General features: G+C 38.9%; 1 protein-coding gene across 8 annotated transcripts in view; it reads right to left on the bottom strand.

Annotated features, from left to right (window-relative positions):
* PHTF1 (putative homeodomain transcription factor 1) overlaps nucleotides 1-24,403 on the bottom strand; it is a 67,741-nt gene that overhangs the window by 32,910 nt on the left and 10,428 nt on the right. For 7 of the 8 annotated variants that reach the window (XM_060201855.1, XM_060201854.1, XM_060201853.1 and 4 more), the window contains one exon: nucleotides 2,379-2,448. In XM_060201855.1, coding sequence (XP_060057838.1) covers nucleotides 2,379-2,448 — 70 coding nt within the window. Of the gene's footprint in view, nucleotides 1-2,378; nucleotides 2,449-11,396; nucleotides 11,480-24,403 lie in introns of all 8 variants that reach the window. The other variant, XM_060201852.1, reaches the window with a different exon arrangement.

The raw sequence follows: 24,403 nt of genomic DNA, 5'->3' as shown, positions 1-24,403 counted from the left end.
TTTCTCTCTATCCTATCCAACAACAACAACAAAAAATTTTTAAAAAAACATGGCATCATGTCTTTTGGAACATAATAGCTACAACTGGGTTATGCTCAGGGAAGTAACTAAAGAAGTAAGAGACAACTACTACATTACAAACTTGAAAATAATAATAATCAAATTAATTCTAATTCTAAAGTATAGTGGTTGTCAGAGGGAATGAGGAGGTAAAGGGAAAAGGGACAGATAGAGGGCTTTCTTTGCTGTGATGACACCGAAACTTTGTTGGTGGGTATGCTCAATATTATACAACATACATAAGTATGAAACTACACTTCTAAGATCTAATGATCATGTTTTAAATTATTTTTCTTCTATTTTATTAGAGAAAGTTTCACTTGAAGGGGAAAAAGAGAAAGAAGACAGAGTACCACTCCAGTACATGTACTACTTGGGGATGGAACTAAAAGCCTCAGTCATGCAAGTCCCATCCTCTCCCAGCAGAGCTATCTCTAACTACAAGCCTTTCAATATTGTAAACCAGTGGTTTACACTTTTTTTTTGGTTTACACTTTTTTTTTTATTATAATTGTTTTAAGAGTCCTTCAAGGGAGGACAATGGCCGAGGTTCAAGAAACTGGCAAAACATGGAGCTACAAAGCAGAAGGGAAATTGAGTGGTGAAAAAGTGTTGTGGTATTGAGATCTAAAGGGCCGAGAAACACATGAAAAAATGCTCCAAGTCTCTGATTGTCAGAGAAATGCAAATAAAGACAACAACGAGATATCACTTCACTCCTGTGAGAATGTCATACATCAGAAAAGGTAATAGCAGCAAATTCTGGAGAGGGTGTGGGGTCAAAGGAACCCTCCTACACTGCTGGTGGGAATGTAAATTGGTCCAACCTCTGTAGAGAACAGTCTGGAGAACTCTCACAAGGCTAGAAATGGACCTACCCTATGATTCTGCAATTCCTCTCCTGGGGATATATCCTAAGGAACCCAACATATCCATCCAAAAAGATCTGTGTACACATATGTTCTTAGCAGCACAATTTGTAATAGCCAAAACCTGGAGCTACCCAGGTGTACAACAACAGATGAGTGGCTGAGCAAGTTGTGGTATATATACACAATGGAATACTACTCAGCTGTAAAAAATGGTGATTTCACCATTTTCAGCCGATTTTGCATGGATCTTGAAAAAATCATGTTGAGTAAAATAAGTCAGAAACAGAAGGATGAATATGGGATGATCTCACTCTAGGGCAGAAGTTGAAAAACAAGATTAGAAAAGAAAACAGAAGTAGAACCTGAAATGGAATTGGCGTATCACACCAAAGTAAAAGACTCTGTCCAAGAAGGATTCAGAGGACCTAGTGGTGGTTGTATTGTTATATGGGAAACTGGGGAATGTTATGCATGTACAAACTATTGTACTTACTGTTGAATGTAAAACATTAATTCCCCAATAAAAATAAATAAAAAGTGTTGTGGTATATCTCTCTCTCTTTTTTTTTTCTATGTGATATTGAAAAGAAAAGTCTACTGGAAATGATGAATGACAAATGCACAAAAAGCCCATGCAACAACAACAGTAAAGAGTTGGGTTGGAGAGATAATCCAATCTGGCAGAGTACCAACTTGCTCCAGGTTCAATCTCCAGCACTACTTTATGTCAGAGTTTAGCAGTATTTGAGTTTATTTCTCTCATTCTCTCTTGCATAATAATATTTTTTTTTTAAAAAAAGGATCCTTCTACATGCTCATTAAATCTAATAATTTCTTGCCTCCATTACAAGGACAAGAGCTAAGAGTAAGTCAAACTCTGTTGAGTATCTTGAGTGCTATATATTTCCCAATTTCTTTTTTTTTAATCTTTTAATTATTTTCCCTTTTGTTGCCCTTGCTTTTTATTGTTGCTGTAGTTATTGTTGTTGTTGTTATTGATGTCGTCATTGTTGGATAGGACAGAGAGAAATGAAGAGAGGCAGGGAAGACAGAGAGGGGGAGAGAAAGACAGACACCTGCAGACCTGCTTCACTGCCTGTGAAGGGACTCCCCTGCAGGTGGGGAGCCGGGGCTTGAACTGGGATTCCTACACTGGTCCTTGTGCTTCGTGCCACATGTGCTTAACCTGCTGCGCTACCGCCTGACCCCCTCCCCTAATTTCTAAAGTCAATCCTTCTCTCTTAGGAAAACAGTGTAATTTTTCACACAGTACTAGATCAAAGGGGGGGAAAATGTCCTATGTTTAAATGATGAAAAAAGAACATTCATTTTTGGAAATCAAAGTACATCATCACATAGGGAAGATATCTAAAACAATCTTTAGTACTATAATGAAATAACTTAATGATAAATATATATAAGAAACAAATCAACTTTAACACTCACCTCTGATTAAGTCGACATCAATTAAATCTGGCTTTATATGACCCATCTTTTTTGGTTTGTTTTTGAAGCCCTAGAATAAAATAGAACATAGCAAAATCAAACAAACAAAAAGCCTTTTAAATATAAAAGATAATTTTTTTTAATCTAAGTTTCTTTTACTGGAAACACTTTACTACTAAGTGACCGTCAAGAACTTTGATAGTAATCATTATTTTGTTTTAGTTTTATCAATTAGTGCATATAAGCACTTTAAAAAAATATTATTATTATTATTATTATTATTATTTTTCCTCCAGGGTTATTGCTGGGCTCAGTGCTTGCACTACAAAACCACTGTTCCTGAATGGTATTTTTCCCTTTTTATTGTCCTTGTTGTTTACTGTTGTTATTATTATTGTTGTTATTGCTGTTGTTGTTGGATAGGACAGAGAAAAATCAAGAGAGGAGGGGAAGACAGAGATGGGGAGAAACAGACCCCTGAAGACCTGCTTTACTGCTTGTGAAGTGACCCCTCCCTCACAGGTGGGGAGCTGGGGGCTCCAACAGAGATTATACGCAGGTCCATGTGATTTGCGTCATGTGCATTTAACTCGCTATGCTACTGCCCAGCCCCTCGGCAAACACTTTTTACAATAATCAAGATAACAGCTCAGGAGTTGGTGCAGGTGGTAGAGTATCAGATTTGTAAGCATGAGGTCCCAAGTTTGAACCCCAGCATAGCATATGCTACATAATGTTCTGGTTCTATCTCTTTCTCACTAATAAACTTTTTCTTTTTTAAGATTAAGATCTAATCTACAGTGCTAAAAGATTAGGAGGTGAAAACAAGCAAACAAACAGCAGTTCTCAACCCTAATTTCACACTCCCAGATCTCAAACTGTATTATAGGGCCATTGTCATCAAAACTGCTTGGCACTGGAACATGAATAGACACACTGACCAGTGAAATAGAATTGAGAGCCCAGAAGTAAGCCCCCATACCTATGGACATCTAATCTTTGACAAAGGGGCCCAGACTATTAAATGGGTAAAGCAGAGTATCTTCAACAAATGGTATTGGGAAAACATGGGTTGAAACATGCAGAAGAATGAAACTGAATCACTCTATTTCACCAAACACAAAAGTAAATTCCAAGTGGATCAAGGACTTGGATGTTAGACCACAAACTATCAGATACTTAGAGGAAAATATTGGCAGAACTCTTTTCCACATAAATTTTAAAGACATCTTCAATGAAACAAATCCAATTACAAAGAAGACTAAGGCAAGTATAAACCTATGGGACTTCATCAAATTAAAAAGCTTCTGCACAGCAAAAGAAACCACTACCCAAACCAAGAGACCCCTCACAGAATGGGAGAAGATCTTTACATGCCATACAACAGACAAGAGGCTAATAACAAAAATATATAAAGAGCTTGCCAAACTTAACAAGAAAACAAATAACCCCATCCAAAAATGGGGAGAGAACAGGGACAGAATATCCACCACAGAAGACATCCAAAAGGCCAAGAAACACATGAAAAAATGCTCCAAGTCTCTGATTGTCAGAGAAATGCAAATAAAGACAACAATGAGATACCACTCCACTCCTGTGAGAATGTCATACATCAGAAAAGATAATATCAACAAATGCTAGAGAGGTTGTGGAATCAAAGGAACCCTCCTGCACTGCTGGAGGGAATGTAAATTGGTCCAACCTCTGTAGAGAACAGTCTGGAGAACTCTCACAATGCTAGAAATGGACCGACCTATGACCCTGCAATTCCTTTCCTGGGGATATATCCTGAGGAACCCAATACACCCACCCAAAAAGATCTGTGTACACATCTATTCTTAGAAGCACAATTTGTAATAGCCAAAACCTGGAAGCAACCCAGGTGTACAACAACAGATGAGTGGCTGAGCAACTTGTGGTATATATACACAATGGAATACTACTCTGCTATTAAAAGTGGTGACTTCATCATTTTCAGCCAATCTTGGATGGATCTTGAAAAAATCATGTTAAGTGAAATAAGTCAGAAACAGAAGGATGAATATGGGATGATCTCACTCACAGGCAGAAGCTGAAAAACAAGATCAGAAGAAAAAACACAAGTAGAACCTGAACTGGAGTTGGTGTATTGCACCAAAATAAAAGACTCTAGGGTGGGTTGGCAGAGCGGGAAAGTACAGGTCCAAAAAGGATGACAGAGGACTTAGTGGGGGTTGTATTGTTATGTGGAAAACTGGGAAATGTTATGCATGTACAGACTACTGTATTTACTGTCGAATGTAAAACATTAATTCTCCAATAAAAAAACTAAAAGAAAAGAAAAAATTGGCCCCTTTGTGGGCCCCTATAGGACCTTCCCCTCAATGTGGATAAACAAGGGTAGGGAATGTTCCATTCTCCGAAGGGAGGTTGGGTAATATACTCTACCTATCACCCAAGGATGATGGGTCCTGAAATGAGTGCAGCCTGGAATGTCCCTAGCTTTGACCTCAGAATGCCAGCCAGATCAGACCTACAGGGATGCAGAAGTTACATAGGATCCTGTGCTGACTATGGGCCTCATATCAAATCTATGGGGTTTAGAGCTAACAATATTTATATATTATTCCCATATTTGGGAGCTACTCTCTTCCCTGATCCAGGTTTCTAGTCCTTTTTTCCAACTATGTCACCATCTCCCCAGACGATAACTTAGGTCACCTGCATGCAGTTAGATGTCAAGTTCAGACAAAAACTAGTAAGGTCATGGGCCCCTTGGAATATACCTTAAACAGACCAAATGGAGACCTCCCCAAATCTTCATCTGCAATATTCTTGTCTTTAGGTTCATGATTAGTCAACAGTTTTTTCTGCTTTATATCTTAACTCTTTCAGCCTCCACGTTCCAGACAATATCATGATGCTAACCTGACTTCCCTGGGCAGACAACACCACCAAGGTGTCCTGGAACCCACCTCCTCAGACCCCTACCCAACTAAGGAAAGAAAGAGACAGGCAGGGAGTATGGATTGACTTGTCAACGCCTATATTCAGCAGGAAGAAATTACAGAAGCCAGACCTCCCACCTTCTGTACCCCATAATGGCCCTAGGTCCATACTCCCAGAAGGACAAAAATAGGAAAGCTTTCAAGAGAGGGGATTAGATATGGGGTTCTGGTGGTGGGAATTATATGGAACTGAATCTCCCTTATCCTATGGTTTTGTCAATAATTCCATTTTATAAATCAATAATAAATAAAATAAAAACAACTATTTTTTTCTAGCTGTTTCTCTAGGTTTTGTTTTTCTTTTTTACTTTTAATGAGGCTTATAATGCTACTACAATTTCTGCTGCTGCTTCTCCTTTTGGCTATTTTCCAACATACTTACTTTAGAATCATCCACTGACTCCCTCATAAACTGGCATTTCGAGATGCCAGCAGTAATAGTATGTAAGTGCTAGGCACGGTTTATAGGTCTACACCATTATGCTGACAATCCCCTCACCTATCCAACAGGAATCTCAGGCTCCTAAGGCCCATATCTGAAGCATATTTTTCAAAAGCTTCCTGAATGAAGGGGTCACAGAAAATAAAATTCTGAATCCTTTCAAGCCTGAAAATGAATTCTTTCCACCCTTAACCCTGATTAATAATTACATCAAGAGAACTTAAGCTAGAATTAAGCAGTTTATCATTTACCCTTCAGCAATTAAGAGGTTGACTATATGCTTCATTTCCACCAATATTTTCCAGTGATGCTGATGAAGCCTCCAATGCCATTCTGATTCATGATCACTTGAACACAAACTGTTTCTTCCTCTGAATTTCCACTTTATTCAACATGTTAAGGAAATTCACAATGATGTATCATAATCGCAGGCTTCCATCATCTACTGCACTGAGAATCCCCTCCATTTGGAAATTCATCTCTCCATTTTGGGAAAAGTTTGGTAAACCCTTAATTTTATTTATTTTTTTAATATTTATTTATTTTCCCTTTTGTTGCCCTTGGTTTTTATTGTTGTAGTTATTGATGTCGTCGTTGTTAGATAGGACAGAGAGAAATGGAGAGAGGAGGGGAAGACACAGAGGAGGAGAGAAAGACACGTACAGACCTGCTTGACCGCCTGTAAAGCAACTCCCCTGCAGGTGGGGAGATGGGGGCTCGAAACGAGATCCTTATGCTTTGCGCCACGTGCGCTTAACCCACTGCGCTACAGCCCGACTCCCAAACCTTTAAATTTTAAGACTTTAACTCTTCACTTCTATTTTCAATTGTGTCTTTTTTTGGGGGGAGGCATTTCTGAAAATTTCTCTAAATTCTTCTATTAAATTATTCATTTTGATTCTAAATCCTTTTATTAAATTATTAATTTTGATTCTCTACAATGCAGGATTTTTTTCAAGTATCTATTTATCCATTTATTTATTGAAATGAGGAGCTTTAAAACCAGATATCATATAGGTGAAGCAAGCTAGATAGAGAACAGAAGAAATGTAAATGAATAAGCATTACAGATTCCAACTTACCACAAATACTTTTTTTTTTTTGCCTCCAGCGTTATCACTGGGGCTCAATGCCTGCACTACCAATCCACTGCTCCTGGAGGCCATTTTCCCCTTTTTGCTGCTCTTGTTGATGTTATTGTTGCCATTGCTATAGTTGTTGGCTAGAACAGAGAGAAATCAAGAAAGGAGGGGAAGACAGAGAGGGAGACCTGCCTCACTGCTTGTGAAGCGACCCCCCTGCAGGTGGGGAGCTGGGGCCTCGAACTGGGGTACCTGTGCTGGTCCTTGCACTTTTGCGCCACGTGCACTTAACCCGCTGCGCTACCGCCCTGCCACCCATAATTACATTTTTACCATAAGTCTGTCCTGTACAGCTCTAGGAAAAAGATGACCCTCCCATGCAGATCTCAGGGAGAAGATGTTGCTTTATGATTCTATCTTAGAGTTTTACAGATTGCTAGGTTCTGGTGACTCCTTCCAATTGGACAAACATCCTGCAGCAATACCATCCTCCAGACAGATGGACAATTTCTGACAGAATCCTTTATATTAGCTAGATGGCTAGGTGACTAAACCTCTTCTCCCCAACTAGCTGCTTAGAGATTATTCTTTATTTAGTCCTGAACCCCATCATTAGGATAAATTGGCTCTTTGACACACAAATCTGCCTTCTTTTAGATATTTTTATTTATTTACTTTTACTATTGGATAGAGACAGAGAGAAATTGAAAGGGGAGGGAGAGATAAAGACAAAGAGACAGGGGCCAGGTGGTGGCACACCTGGCTGAGCGCACATTACAGTGCACAAAGATCAGGGTTTAAGCCCCCAGTCCCCACCTGCAGGGAGAAAACTTCACAAGGGGTGAAGCAGGGCTGCAGATGTCTCTCTTGTCTCTTTTTCTCCCTTTTAAAAATTGTCTTTATTTATTTATTTATTTATTTATTGGATAGAGACAGCCAGAAATCAAAAGGAAGAAAGATAGGGAAAGAGACAGAGACACCTGCAGCCCTGCTTCACCACTTTTACCCTGCAGGTGGGGAGCAAGGTTTGAACCCGGGTCTTTGTGCACTGTACTATGTGTGCTTAACCAGGTGTGCCACCACCTGGCTTGCACACATCTGCCTTCTTCTCAGGACTGGTTAACACTGATCAAATTTGCTTTTCTCACATCAACTCTCATCTCCAGGTCAACTAGCTTTCTCAGCATCAAGCAAATAAGACTTTGATTTGGTAACAGAAAGGGCCATGTTATTAAATATAGAAATCACCAATAGTCATAGAAGAAAATCTACATTAAAATTGTATGGTGTCAGGAGTCAGGCGGTAGTGAAGCAGGCTAAGCACACATGGTGCAAAGCGCAAGGGCCGGTAGAAAGATCCCGGTTCGAGCTCCCAGCTCCCCACCTGCAGGGGAGTTGCTTCACAAGTGGTGAAGCAGGTCTGCACGTGTCTATCTTTCTCTCTCCCTCTCTGTCTTCCTCTTCTCTCTCGATTTTCTCTCTGTCCTATAAAACAACAAAGACATCAACAACAATAATAATAACTACAACAATAAAACAAGGGTAACAAAAAGGAATAAATAATATTTTAAAAAATTGTATGGTGTCCAGGGCTAGGGAGTGGCACGCCCACCTGGTAGAGTGCACATGCTACAATGTACAAGGACATGGGTTCAAGGCCCTGGTCTCCACCTATAGGAAAGAGGCTTCATAAGCAGTGAAGCAGCAATGTGGGTGTTCTCCCTCTTCACCATCAATTTTTCTGTCTCTATCAAATAAGTAAAATGTTTATAGGAAAAAAAATGTATAGTGTTTCTATTAAAGGCCTGTCATTCAACCTCTCTCCCTGAGACCAACTCCCTGAGACCAACTACACTGGGATAGCTGGGCACGGCAAACCCATAATCATCCATCTTATTAAACAATTCTGTCATCAATTTATATAAAAACAACAAAACCTGGCACCACCAGATTAATTCACAAAAGACTGCAAACCATCAAAATGGGTTGGAGAGGGGTGGGGGGACTGTCCCTTGGTGGCAGAAGGGAGACAGTATGTGTGCAACCCAGGTTCAAGTCTAGCCTTGAAATGCATTAAAGGAAGCTTTGCTGCTGTGGTTTCCTTTACTCCTCTCTCATTCTCAGTCTTTCTATTGGAAAAAGATAGCCCAGTAAAACCCAGAAGACAGTAACCAAAACAAAACAGAAAAATCTGAGAAAGACTTAAAGGCTCATATACATAGAAAACAGTTTCTTTGGGAGAGAATCAAAGTGAATGGCAAAACTGGGAATCTTAGTGGTGGAGCTGTAACCACTGAACAGAGCAAAAGCAAAATCACTGTAACTTCTGAGGTGCCTTTGTCTTTTTTTTTTTTTATTATTACCAGGGTTATCACTGGGGCTCAGTGCCTGCATGATGAATCCACTGCTTCTGGTGGCCAGATTGTCTGGTTTGCTGTTGTTGTTTTGGTAGCGCAGAGAGAAATTGAGGGGAGAGGGAAAGAAAGAAATGGAGAAAGACAGAAATACAGAGACACCTACAGTACTTGCCTCATTGCTAGGCTTCCCCCCTGCAAATGGGGAATGGTTGCCTGAACCTGGGTCTTTGAGCATGGTAGTGTGTATGTATGCTTAACCAGGTGCACCACTGTCCCCCACCAACCCACTGAGATGCCTTTTATTTGAAATATCTCACACACAAAAAAAATTGATAAAGAATAATCTATGTGATTGGTTATGTGTAGTTGCTAACAGCAAACAAAGGTATGGATTGTGTTACTTCCAGACTAATTATAACGAAGAAGAGGAGGAAGATGAAGATTAAAGTTTTGCCTGGAATGTTTTATATGAGTTTTTGAAAATGTGAAGAAATAAGAAAAAAAAGAAAGGAAGGAGAACAACTATCTAAGATCTTCAGTGATAATGAACTTGGATTCACCCATTTGCCATGCCTCACAGCAGACATAACTGAAAGCATTTCCTTATCTCACTATGATAACTTACATGTTAACAGAGGTACCCTACAGGATGAAATCTTCACATGAAACGAGCATTATTTTTCAAAGGGATCTTCTGACTTGTTCTTTCAACCTCTAATCTTTTTTTCTTCTCAACAAAAGTATCTTAACCTGTGTCTGAATTATTTCTGGACAGAAGTCAAAACGCAGGGAGTCGGGCGGTAGCACAGAGGGTTAAGCGCACGTGGCGCGAAGTGCCAAGGACTGGCGTAAGGATCCTGGTTCCAGCCCCCGGCTCCCCACCTGCAGGGGAGTCACTTCACAGGTGGTGAAGCAGGTCTGCAGGTGTCTGTCTTTCTCTCCCCCTCTCTGTCTTCCCCTCCTCTCTCCATTTCTCTCTGTCCTATCCAACAACGACGACATCAATAACAACAACAACTATAGCAACAATAAAAAGACAACAAGGGCAACAAAAGGGAAAATAAATAAATAAAATTTTAAAAAGAATGTTGTTAAAAAAAAAAAAAGTCAAAACACAAGTTGGTAACATATTCCCAAAAGAAATGTGTACATATTTCACTAAGTTATAAGTAGAAGATGTTCACAGAGGTCCCCAAATGGAAACTATCTACCAGCAACAACTGAAAACTGCCCTTGGGGGTCAGGCTGTAGTGCAGCGGGTTAAGTGCACATGGCGTGAAACTCAAGGACCGGCATAAGGATCCTGGTTCAAGCCCTCCACTCCCCACCTGCAGGGGGGTCACTTCACAAGTAGTGAAGCAGGTCTGCAGTGTCTTTCTCTTCCCCTCTGTCTTTCCCTCCTTTCTCCATTTCTCTCTGTCCTATCCAACAACAATGATATCAATAACAACAATAGCAGTAACCACAACAATGATAAAAACAAGGGCAACAAAAAGGAAAATTAATAAATAAAATAAAATAAAAAGAAAATTGCTCTCAACATGGTACTGTACTGAGTAAGAGGCAATTATTCAATACTATGAATGTCTTGTAACCATTGTCAACAAAAGAAATCAGATTCAAAAGTATCTGATATACACATTTTCATATATGTACATGTATCAAAATGTGTGTGTAAATGTGTATTTTGGGGGCCGGGTGGTGGTACACCTAGTTAATCTCACGTTTCAATGTGCAAGGACCGAGGTTCAAGCCCCAAGTCTCCCCCTATAGGGGGAAAGCTTTACAAGTAGTGAAGTGCAGTGTTGCAGGTGCCTCTGTCTCTCTCCTTCTCTATCACCTCCTCCCCTCTTGATTCCTGGCTATCTCTATCCAATAAATAAATAAAGGCAACACCAAAACAATTTTTTAAAAGAAACATTTTTTATTTTATTTACTAATTTTTGCCAGAGCACTGATCAGCTCTGGCATACAGTAGTGCCAGGAATTTAACCTGAGGCTTCAGAGCCTCAGGCATGAAAGACTTTTTGTATAACCATTATGCTATCTCCATGGCTCTCAAAATACATGTATTATGAAACTTTGTTTATATAAAGTTCACAAAAGGCAAAGTTAATCTATTGCACTATGCTAAGTCAGGATGTGGTTACCTTTGTTGGTGGCGACGAGTAGAAGACTGCGGGGAGTGTGGTACTGCTAATGTTCCTTTTCATATTACATGGTTATGTTCAGCCTGTAAAAATTCCTCAAGCTGTACACTTATAATGCTATTGTAGAGGATATCTGTAGTTACTACTGAATATATTTTACTTCAATAAAAATTTTAAAACATACTGGGAGATCTCTATATATGTGCATACCATGAAGATTTAAGGTTGCAGTAGGGTAAACAAAGCCTGAGGAAATAACTGAATGTCAGTTATCTACACACTTTTTCCTGGGATCTTTCAAGGCTTATCAAAAGGCTCCTTCAGAGGCTGAACAGTGGCTCACCTGGATAAGCTCACACAGCACTAAGCATAAGTATCCTACAGGGGGGACACTTCATAAACAGAGACACAGATCTTCAGGTGTCTGTCTTTCTCTCCCCCTCTCTAGCTCCCACTCCTCTCTCAATTTCCTCCCCCCCCTCTCTCCCTCTCACTTTAGTTAGCTTTATGTATTTATTGGATAGAGACAGCCAGAAGTCAAAGGGAAGGGGATGATAGTGAGGGAGAGAGACAGAGAGACACCTGCAACACTGCTTCACTACTCACAGATTTTCCCCCCTGCAGGTGGGGATAAGGTGCTCGAACCTAGGTCCTTGCGCATTGTAACATGTGCGCTCAACCAGATGCGCCACCACCTGGCCCCTCTTTTCTCAATTTCTCTGTCCTATCCAATAAAATGGGGGGGGGGGGGGAAGCCACCAGGAGTGGTGAACTGACAGATCTGGCACCAAGTCCCAGCAATAACCCTATAGAAAAAAAAAAAAAAAAAAAAAAAACCCAGCCTCCTTCTATGTTTCTTAATTGGGGTTTTGGGAAGCTGACAATTTCTACAGAGGAACATTTGGAAGTAGACCAAGGGGTTCACAATTCTGTCTTCAACATCACAACTCATGATGACCCTGCACTGTTCCCCAGAGCCTTGCCAATAAGTTTTCTCAGGAGAAATGTCACCAATCTACAACCTATGATGATTTTACTAGTCTTAAAAGGGTAATGAACTTTGAGAAAAAAAGTTCGGTTCATTTACCTCTCTTATTTTTTTAATCTTTTATTTATTTGACAGAGACAGCCAGAAATCAAGAGGGATGGGGGAGATGGAGAGGGAGAGAGAAAGAGACAGCTGCAGCCCTCCTTCACCACTCACAAAGCTTTCCCCTTGCAGATGGGGACCAAGGGCTCGAACCTGGGTCCTTGCACATTGTAACATGTGCGCTCAACCAAGTGCGCCATCACCTGGCCCCCCTCTCTATTTTTAGCCCCACAGCTCACCTCTGTCTTGCACAGAATGTAATGTAGTCAAGTCCTACAGCTCTCTGGGGAGCACTGCAAGGTAAGCTGGCTTACTTCCCTTGACATTGTCCTCTGCTCTCCTTACAATCCACCAATCAATCTCTATCCTTAAAAAATGTGGAGATCATAGTGGGGGTTGTATTGTTAAATGGGAATCTGGGGAATGTTATGCATGTACAAACTATTGTATTTACTGTTGAATGTAAAGCATTAATTCCCCAATAAAGAAATAAATTATTTAAAATTTAAAAAAGAAAAAAAAGAAAAGAATTCTGTAAGTGTGCCATGTGTTACTAAGTGATATTCTGCAGTGTGGATTTGAAAATCTGTGAGGCAAAATATATAGAAATAGTTATCAAAGTTAAAGCCTTATATAAATAAATGTTCCTAAACAATAAAAAAAAAAAAATGTGGAGATCTGCATATGGGAAATTGACATATCTCCCTCTCCATCTCCCCCATCCCTCTTGACTTCTGGCTGTCTCTGTCAAATAAATAAAAGATTAAAAAAATAAGAGAGATAAATGAACCGAACTTTTTTCTCAAAGTTCATTACCCCTTTAAGACTAGTAAAATCATCATAGGTTGTAGATTGGTGACATTTCTCCTGAGAAAATTTATTGGCAAGGCTCTGGGGAACAGTGCAGGGTCATCATGAGTTGTGATGTTGAAGACAGAATTGTGAACCCCTTGGTCTACTTCCAAATGTTCCTCTGTAGAAATCGTCAGCTTCCCAAAATCCCAATTAAGAAACATAGAAGGAGGTTGGGTTTTTTATATATATTATCAGAGAATGAACAAAGAATCTTTTTCAGGAGTTCTACCATTTAATTTGTGATGTTATTAAGCACTATATTCATTTCTCTTAAAACACAAATGCATGGGAACTGGATGGTGACTCTTCTGGTAAAGTAGAGACAGTACTATGTGAAAGGCCACAGGTTCAAGCTCCTGGTTCCTACCTGCAGGGGAAAGCTTTAAAGCAGTGGAACACTCCTGCAGAACTCTCCTATCTCACACTATTTCTCTCTCCCTCTCCCTCTCCCTTCCCCTCTCTTTACACCTCTCTCTCTCTCTCTCTCTCTCTCTCTATATATATATATATATATATATATATATATATATATATATATCACTCCCCTCCTCTCTCCCTGTTTCTATTAAAAAGAAATAAAGGGGGGGGGAAAGGCCTTCAAGAATGGTGGAACTGTGTAGTCCGGCACCAAATCCTACTGATAATCCTAGTGTCAAACAATACACACACACACTTTTGCAAAGACCTTGTGTTATCTCCAGGTTTCCACCACTTAAGTCAAACCAGAGGAATGGCATTTACTCATTTTATTAACATGTAGAAAAATGGTTTTTACAGAAAAAAAAAAAAAGGATTTGAAAAGCATAACTTTGCTGTATATATGAATAGAAAGCAAATTTATAAAATTTATTTATTTATACCACCAGGGTTATCATTAGAGCTTGGTGCCTACATGATGAATTCATCTCTCCTGGTAACATTTTTTTCTTTGCATATAGAGAGAAAGTGACAAGGGAGGAGAGATAGGGAAAGGGAGAAACACTGGCACTACTTTACCTCCTGAAGCTTCCCCCTTGCCAGGGGTGAAGACGGGGGTGGGGACTGAAGCTTGAACCTGGATCCTTGCATATGGTAACATATGCACTCTACCCAGTGCATTACCACCCAACCCCTATCTTTGGATTTGAAACTCCTGGTAGTAGTTTTTCTTTATTACCATTAATAAAACTGTTTGTTGATGAGAGAGGGAAGAGGAACCAGACCATCACTCTGGCATACACGATGCTGGAGTTCAAACCTGGGATCATATGTCTGTGAGTACAATGCTTTATCCATTATGCTATCTCCTAGCTGCTATTTCTATTTTTTATTTCTTCTTTTGCCTCTTCTTTTTTCTTTTCTTTCCCCCTGTATCCTACTATAGAACAATCTCCCTTGCCACAACGTCCCTTAAATTTTAAGCCAAAAAAAATTTTTTTTTCCTCCAGGGTTATCACAGGGCTCAGTGCCTACACTACGAATCCACTGCTCCTGGCAGCCATTTTGTCCATTTTTTCCAGAGGTACAACTCTGTACTGTTCCCACCACCAGAGTTCTGGATCCCCAATCCCTACATTGTAAGCTATAGCAATTCTCCGAAGGTTGCAGATATGAATGAGTCAACTACTATTTCTATAACTATCTGTCTATATTTGTATATACTTAGCCTTTTGGGAGGGGGTGCAGGGGTTCCCATCTTCTCTTCATTTCCAAGCCTCACATACACCTATTATTACATACAGATGTCCTCCCTTTTTTCCTCCTCTCTGGTTCCTGATGGAATTGGAGTTCCAAGTCCTCTGGTCATCTTCCCCCTATCACTTCTCCCCCACTGGCAATATGAATCAAAATACTTTTTAGGGTACAGAAGGTAGGAGTTCAGGAATTTCTAATTGCTTCTCCACTGGACATGGGCATTGGCAAGTAGATTATACCTCTTTTAAAAAATATTTTTTTATATAAACAGAAGAAGACCAGAATACTATTCAGCTCTAGATTAAGGCAGTTCCATGACTGAACCTGCAGCTTCTGGGGCTTGAGACAATCAAATTAGTACTCTAACACACTGAGCTATTTCCCAAGTCCTATTTATTTTTCTAAAGATCTACTGTTTTTATTTCATATAAGATAAAGAGTATTTCACATGGGGGCATTCAAAGAGTGAAGCCAAAATAGGAGTCTGGCCACTAAACTAGGAGTCTTAGGTATGTAAGTTCTATGTCCTAGCAGCTGAGCTATTTCCCTGCCTGCAATAATAAAACTATTTTTAAATGAATTTTGATTTCATGATTAGCCACACTAATTCTATATCAAGTTTTAAAACTAGACACCTAATCATTAAAATTAACATGAGATTAAAGGTGAAGGCAATTTGCTTTTTCCATGTATGACATTGGGCTAGTATCGACCTTTACATCCGATGAAACATATACAGCTGAACAATTTCTTTTACATGAGCCTCATTTCTAATCAATATAGGCATAAAATGTAAATTTTGTAGGAACGTGTTTTAAAACTCTAAATGTAGTACCATTAAATCTAAGAATAAATAAAAATATAATTAAGCATTTCAGCACAGGAGAAAACTTAAGTGTGCTGAATTCTGAAATAGTGTTCTTGGAAAAAATAATTATTTTGTGCTATATTCAAAATATTAAAATAGGGATTCAGGCGGTAGTGCAGCGGGTTAAACACACATGACTTGAAGCACAAGGACTGGTGAAAGGATCCCAGTTCGAGCCCCCAGTTCCCCACCTGCAGGGGAGTCGCTTCACAGGCGGTGAAGCAGGTCTACAGGTGTCTGTCTTTTTCTCCCCATCCTCTCTCCATTCTCTCCTATCTAACAACAACAACAATAATAACTACAACAAGGACAACAAAAAGGAAAGTAAATTTTTAAAAATATTAAAAATTAGTACTTTTAAATTAACATAAGCCTGTATTATATTGTTTTTCTTTTTTCTTTGTCTTTTGGGTTTTAATTTTCTTTCCTTTTTTTTTGCAGAGAGAAACTGAAAGAGAACGGAGATAGGGAAAGACAAAGAGATACCTGCAGACCTGCTTTTCTTGTGAAGTGTTTCCCTCTACACACACACACACACACACACGTGAGGTGTATTATATTTTAACAGACATAGACCAGGTGATCATTTGTATCAGTGCTATTCCAGCTAATGATCATATGTTAGCAAACAAAAGGATATTAATTTTGCTTAAGTATTTATCTTTTGACAAAAGAGAAAGAACCGGAGCATCACTCCAACATAAGTGGTGTTAGGAGCCAAACTCATGCTCTCAAGCATGCAAGTCCTGTGTCCTACTATAGAACAATCTCCCTTGCCACAATATCCCTTAAATTTTTTTTTTCCTCCAGGGTTATCGCAGAGGCTCAGTGCCTGCACTTCAAATCCACTGCTCTTGGCAGCCGTTTCTTCCATTTTGTTGCCCTTGCTGTTATTGTTGTTGTTGTTGGGTAGGAGAGAGAGAAATTGAGAGAGGATGGGAAGACAGAGAGGAGAAGAGAAAGACAGACACCTGCAGACCTGCTTCACTGCTTGTGGGAAGCCAGGGGTTCGAACTGGGATCCTTATGCTGGTCTTGGGCTTTGTGCCATGTGTACTTAACTCAATACAGTACCACCTACCCCCCCCCCAAATAAATTTTGACCTTCTTTGCTTTCTAGATTTTCCACCTGTGTCACTATAGAACTAACATTAAGTAAAAGTACCAAAAGATGAAAACCTCTCTTAGCAATAAAAATTTGTGCATTCACTTGGTCAGCAAATATTCAACATGTGTCTTCTATATGTCAGATACTCTCGTTCTGCCAGACAGACAGCAAGATAAGCCAAACATGGCTCTAGCTTGAAAGAGTGTACAAGTTAGAAAGGAAGAGGGCTGACGGTGACACACCTGGTAAAGCACATACACATTACCATGCACCAGGCCTTGAGTTCAAACCTCCCTTCCTCCACGCCTCCTCTAACCTACAAGGAAAAAGCTTCATGAGGAGCAGAACAATGCTACAGGTGTCTCTCTCTTCTGTCTTTCTCCTCCCTCTCTCTCTATCTCTCTCACTCTATTAAGGGAAAAGAAAGTGTAACTGAGCAAGGGGAAATGGAAATTCTAGTTAGCATCCATGTTAAGAAACTTGTGTTCTTCAAGAAAAAATTTAATTTACACCTATTAACTGGAGAGAGAGAAAGAACTCTAGTTTAAAAAAACACTGGTGGTGAGAAAGGAACTATAGTCTGAATATCTACTAGAGATGGGGACTGAAAGAAACTCTAGCTCTCTGTAGAGAAAATAACTGTACCTTAAATATCTATTGCATTGGTATCTGGAAGAGAACAAATAAAAGTTAGCTATTAAAACACCTGGAATCTTTTTTTTGTTTTGTTTTTATATATGACTGATGAACCTGAAGTCCTGCATGTAGGTAAACAAGAGAAAAATTAAATTAAATTAAATAATTAGGAAGGATGGGGGGACAGGCTGAGAAATATATCTCCCATTAGCCAATGGGTTTCTTTTAATAAAGTTTTACGTTTTGTTTTCCTTACCAACAGTGATGTTATTATTTTAGGATTGTTTTTCAAAAGGAACGAAAAAAAAAAAAAAGCTACTAGGAATAGTGGAGTCATTATGCAGGTACCAAGCCCCAGCAATGTCCTAGTGGCAAAAATAACAAAAAACAGTATTAACAACAAAAACAGAGAGGAAGATTAACAATAAAAATCAAAAGTATCAACAAAGGCAACAAAAGGGAATAAATAAATAAATATTTACTTATTTAAAAAAAATTAAAAGTATAATGCTCCCTAGGGGCCAGCAGTGGCACATCTAGTTAAGTGTACATATTACCATGCTTAAGGGCATGGTTCCCCACCTGCAGAAGAGACACTCCACAAGCAGTGAAGCAGATCTGCAAGTACCTATCTTTCTCTCTCCCTTTCTACTTCCCCTCCTCTCTCAATTTCTATGTCCTGTCAAAATAATAAAAATTTTTTTTTTTAAAGTATAATTCTTCCTCATAAAAATGCTCCATGAACATCCTTCACCATTTTTTTCTTTCCCAGCGGAATGGAAGTCATTAACAAATCTATGGCCACAATTCTTAATGGAAATGAGAAAGTCATTATATATTTTTATATATTTATGCTGAGAAATAAAAAAGCACATAGCATCCTGAAGTATATGTTTCAGGATGCTTAATATGTGTGTTAAGAGGAAACATGAACCAGACACTGTAGTAAGCACTTTACATATATTAAATCTATCACCTCATTCAATCTTCACAACGGTTCTCACTTTACTAAAGATGAGAAAAACCAAGGCAGAGATTCTAGTCCAATCATTCTCGTGCCACACCATTACACCCTATTGCCTCTTAATATATGCTAGGAAAGGAATCCCTTGTCAATTTAGAAGGAGGTTTAGTTTGGGGTCAGACTAGATCACTTACCTCTAAAAAAAAGTTTAATGAAACTAAATGTGAGCTGAGGATTCCACTATTTGCCACAGCCTTGAAGCCAAGGGAAAGATTTCAGGAGAGTCAGGATGCTTCTATACTATTGCTGTTACAAGAGTAGCCTGGAAATCTGTGCAGAGCTCCAGCTATAAGCTGCTCTTACCACTCTTCTGTTTGCCCTTAACTTGAGGGTGTAATATCACCAAAGCTCAGACTGGAATGAAGGTACTACTGAGATAAGACAGGGACAGGGCTCAGCCTCCTCCCTCCTAAATGCTCACATTTTTGTACATCAAGATAAGGGAGTTTCAGACCACCTAATTTCCTTCATGCATTCTCTTGGGATATACATGTACTGTCAGTGACCTCTATAAGACCCTCCTGGCTGGTGGTAATGAGCAAAGCTGCCAATCTGAGCCATGTCCTGTGGAAACCTTTTTTTTTTCTTTTTTCTTTCTTTTTTTTTTTTTTTTTTTAGCAGTTTACTAGGTAGGTAAGGAAGGGGTGGGAATGGTGGGGTTAAGGATGGGATAGAAGCAAGGGATAATACATCTGGAAGGGCTGAAAGACTCTGAGCAGGCAGGCTTGAGAAAAAGACTCTGCCACCCTGGGGAAGTATTTCTGAAGCAGTGAGCTCAAGTGGCCAGGAGTGGTCATGTCCTGCTTCTAAAGACAATTAATTCCTAACCAGAGACCTAAAGGATAGATTAGAATTTTCAAAGATGGACATGGTAAAGCAAAAGAGGAACTCAAGGGGGTCAGGTGGTGGCACACCTGGTAGAGCATGCACATTACAGTGTTCAAGGACACAGGTTCAAGCTCCTGGTCCCCACCTGCAGGGAAAAAGTTTCACAAGTGCTGAGGCAGGACTGCAGGTATCTCTCTGTCTCTTCCCCTCTCTATCTCTCCCTCCCCTCTCAATTTCTGTCTCTATCCAATAATAAATAAATAAAAATATTTTTTTTAAAAAAAGAGGGACTCAAGAAAAGCAAATGAGAAGAACTAGGAATAAGAAAATGCATGACAAAGACAAAAGAAAAATCCAAGAAGGCCTCTAACAGAATGGAGGTGAAAAGGGTGAAGCTAACAGTGAGATAGGTAAAGTGGAGGAGTCAACAGAAATCAAAGTGAAAATTATGATCATGCTAGGACTGTGCATCTGTTGTGAAAATGCTGGGAGGTCAAAGAATAGTTTGAGAAAAATATATTTAAAAAATCAGACTTACAGGTGGCTCACTGGGTTAAGTGCATATAGCATGAAGCATAAGGACCTGCACAAGGAGTAAGCATACTTTACCTGGAAAAAGCCAAATGGTTATGTTTGGCATTATAGGTTATACTGTCTCTGCAGCAGCTACTTAGCTCAGTCACTGTTGCACTAAACAGAACTTAGATACAGAAGATAAATATGTAAAACATGGAGCCTGCTGTGCTCCAAGGAATTTGGTCTGCAAGCAGTACTTTTCAGATCAGATGAATGTAAACAATGGGTCAGACCAGATAATTACAATCAAAACTAGGGAAGTATTCATATTCAAAACATATTAGAGGATAAAACTCAGAAGTCCTAGTGATTTGAAATGTGAATTCAGTGGAAATGGAACCACAGAATTCCAAACGCTAACTTCAGCACTCAAGATACCCACTTAACAAGAAAGGCAAGAGAAGCGCAAGGATCAGAGCCCCCAGCTCCCTACCTACAGGAAAGTCGCTTCACAAGCAGTGAAGCAGGTCTGCAGGTGTCTATCTTTCTCTCCCCCCTGTCTTCCCCTCCTCTCTCCATTTCTCTCTGTCCTATCCAACAACAATGACATCAATAACAACAACAATAATAACTACAACAATAGAAATAACAAGGGCAAAAAAAAGGGAATAAATAAATAAATATTTAAAAAAAAAAGAAAGAAAGAAAGGCAAGAGAAGACATAGGCTGGTTTGACTGAGGGAAGATGACATTCTCCTCACTTCACTCATCAGGCTGAAAGTCTTTGAGGTGAGAAGCATTTTTCTTCCAATTGCCGGCATTAAGTCACATGACAGCAGCAGAAACATAACAATCTTTGTACAGATAGAAGAGTGAAAATTGATATACATTAAAGTCTATGTGATATGAGAGGTGATGCAGTAGATAAAGTAGATAAACTCTCAAGCATGAGGTCTTGAGTTCAATCCCCAGTAGCACATATACAAGAGTGATGTCTGGTTCTTTCTCTCTCTCCTCCTATCCCTCTCATAAATAAATAAAATATTTAAAAATAATAAATAAATAATAAAAGTCTAGCTGAGTCCAAGCTCAAGCCTGAGTGTTAATAAGATCTGTTTTTCTTGCTACTAATATAAGTAAATGATATTGCCATACTTATAACTTATACTATATCCATATGCCCCAAATAGTACATTACACATATATACTTCTACTTGCTCAAATTACTTAAGATGATTTTTTTTTTGGCTGGGAAAACTTTTAGTCTCTAGCTTTATTAAAATAGTATTCATATCACAAAGCTATTAGCAAGACACAACTCTTTCCAGTCTCACTCTCCCTTATACTTCATTCCTACTTCCTAGTTATTTCTTCTAGTTATTCCTAATTAAGATGTATATGGTGCTTTCTTCAAGTTTAGGTGCTATCCATTTATTTCTTACTATTAAAGATGAGGAGATAACTCTCTTACCCTTTCTGTGTCTCAGTTTCTTCACCTGTAAAATGGGAATAGTTCATCTATCTCTTAGGATTATTGTAAGGAACAATAAGTTTGTGCTAGACTAAGTAAAAAAAAAAAAAAAAAGGATATTCTTATTACACCACCAAACACACACAGCCAACTCTTAGTTTTCTCCAAAATCAGTTTCTTAAAAATTTAGTTAAATCAACATTTGATGTTTAGAACACTACCATTTCATAAACATTGTTCCCAGCTAAGCAAAATAATAAACAATGAATACATTTCCTTTCTTACAAATTTTGCCTGTCCTAGAATTATAATTGCTCATTTTTCATTCACTTAATCATCTACATATCTACTACTAATTCATCCTGAAACTCCCTGTAAGGTTTATATACTTGCTCCAAATATACTCAAATATAGTATCCTCACCTCACAAGTGATAAGGCAGTGCTACAGGTGTCTCTCCTTCTCTCCTATTTATCTATCTATCTATCTATTTATTTATTTATTTATTTCTACCAGGGTTATTGCTGGAATGCTGCACAGTTCTCCACTTCTAGTGAACTTATGTTTTAATGGACCAATATAAGGATGAGAATTGATTCAACTATTATTATTATTATTGACTAGACAAGAGAGAAATTGAGAAGGGAAGAGGAGATTGAGAGGGAAAGAGACAGAAAGAGACCTACAGCCCTACTTTATCGTTTATGAAGCTTTCCACTTGCAGGTGGGGACCAGGGGCTGGAACCCAGGTCCTTGTGCACTGTAATGTGTGTGCTTGCCCAGCTATGCCACCACCAGTCCCACCCCCCCTTTTTTTAACTTGTTTTTTTTTTGTTTTTTTTCTCTTTTTTTATATTTATTTTATTATTTATTTATTCCCTTTTGTTGCCCTTGTTGTTTTATTGTTGTAGCTATTATTGTTGTTGTCGTTGTTGGATAGGACAGAGAGAAATGGAGAGAGGGAGGGGAAGACAGAGAGGAGGAGAGAAAGATAGACACCTGCAGACCTGCTTCACCGCCTGTGAAGCGACTCCCCTGCAGGTGGGGAGCCGGGGTTCGAACTGGGATCCTTACACCGGTCCTTGTGCTTTGCGCCACCTGCGCTTAGCCCGCTGCACTACAGCCCGACTCCCCCACCCCCCTTTTTTTTAATATTTATTTTCCCTTTTGTTGCCTTTGTTTTTTTATTATTGTTACAGTTACTACTGTTGTTATTGACACTGTCATTGTTAGATAGGACAGAGAGAAATGGAAAGGGGAGGGGAAGACAGAGAAGGGAAGAGAAAGACAGACACCCCTGCAGGTGGGGAGCCATAGGCTTGAACCGGGATCCTTCTGCCGGTCCTTGCACTTTGTGCCACATGCAGTATTTCCTTTTTATAAATAAAATTTTAAAAAATTTTCAGTCAGAACAGTTTGCTTCGTCTTCCTTTAGAAGAGCCTGTTGAAATTTTCCTTCTCGTGCTCAGAATACAGCTCAATGCCTTAAACATTGCTCAGTAAATACATGTGGGAGAGTTCAAACTACTTCTCATCATTCAAGATTTTAAAACAGTTTTATGTAACTTTGTATTGCACTTTTACCTCATAAGTTCTGGTTCTTTTAGACTATGATCTGATGATGATACTGTTTACTTGCTGTTTTAAATTTTCTTCTTAACCTTGGATCCATACTCCCAGAGGGTTAAAGAATAGGAAAGATATCAAGGAAGGAGATGGGATATGGAATTCTAGTGGTGAGAATTGTGGGGAGTTGTATCTCTCTTATCCTATGGTTTTGTCAATGTTTCCTTTTTATAAATAAAATATTGTAAATAAATAAATAAATCCCAGGGTGCAAAAAATAATCTTCTTAAATGTTTATTTTTAATTCATGTTAAAATGTTTGTGTTAATCTAGTTTTACTTTTTTAAGAGGAAAAGAGAGATCTGAGCACCTCTTACTTCTGACATAGGGTGGCACTGAGGCTCAAACTTGGAAGTACAGGCATGTAAGCACTGGGGCTCTACCACTGAGCTATCTCCCTAACCCCCATAATCTTTTTTCTTTCTTTTTTTGATACTGTGGCTTCACTATTCCAAACTGACTTTCTGAAATAGAGAGAAATGAAGGGAGAGTGAGAAAGATACTGCAGCACTAAAATTTTTTCTTCCAGGAGGGTGGTGGCTAGGCTCAAACCTGAGTCTCCCACATGACAAAGCAGGTGCCTTATCCAAGTAAACTATTTGCTGGCCCCATAATCTATTTTTAAATTATACTTAGCACAACTTAAACTTTGGTATATTTCCTACACTGATTTGTTCCTTGTACTTTGTTCATTTTTTTGTCTACGCCCTAAATATTTTTAAAAGATAATCTTTTTCTCCCATTGTGAAACCACTGAAGGTAAAACTATGTTGTCCTTGCTGACTGTACTCTTAACACCCAAGTTATTTTGGTATGTTAGCTCAAAACTTTTTTATATTATCTTTAGTTTTACTCCTTCTGCTGCTAAATTTTTAAGTATACATTAGAGAGTTGTTAGACAAGTTACTTTCTAAGAGAATGATGAATAAGAGTGTACATAAAAATCAGGTTTCAATGAAATACAACAAGCACTGAGTTTCTAGTATGAATCAAGATACTCTGAACAGTGGGAATACAAACACAATTCATGCCCTTGAGACCTAAGAAGACATACAGGTTAAGAAATAACTTTGAGGATATGGGTGATGGCTCAGCAGGTAAAGATTGTGCTGCAACATGAATGAAGCCTTGGGTTTAATCCCTAGTACCACAAAAGAGCACCACATATAACATGGAATTCTATGGAAGTGGATTGGTATTTTGATGTTTCTCCCCATTCTCTCCCTTTCTGAAAATGAATTTGGAGTAACTCCGATGGGGAAATAATTCAGTAATGCCTACACACAAAGGCCTAGGTTCAAACCCCTCAGCA

Source organism: Erinaceus europaeus, chromosome 11 (assembly GCF_950295315.1).
Source record: "Erinaceus europaeus chromosome 11, mEriEur2.1, whole genome shotgun sequence".
NCBI classification, from domain to species: domain Eukaryota; kingdom Metazoa; phylum Chordata; class Mammalia; order Eulipotyphla; family Erinaceidae; genus Erinaceus; species Erinaceus europaeus.
The sequence above is the reverse complement of the archived record's forward strand: the minus strand, read 5'-3'. Positions and strand labels throughout refer to the sequence as shown.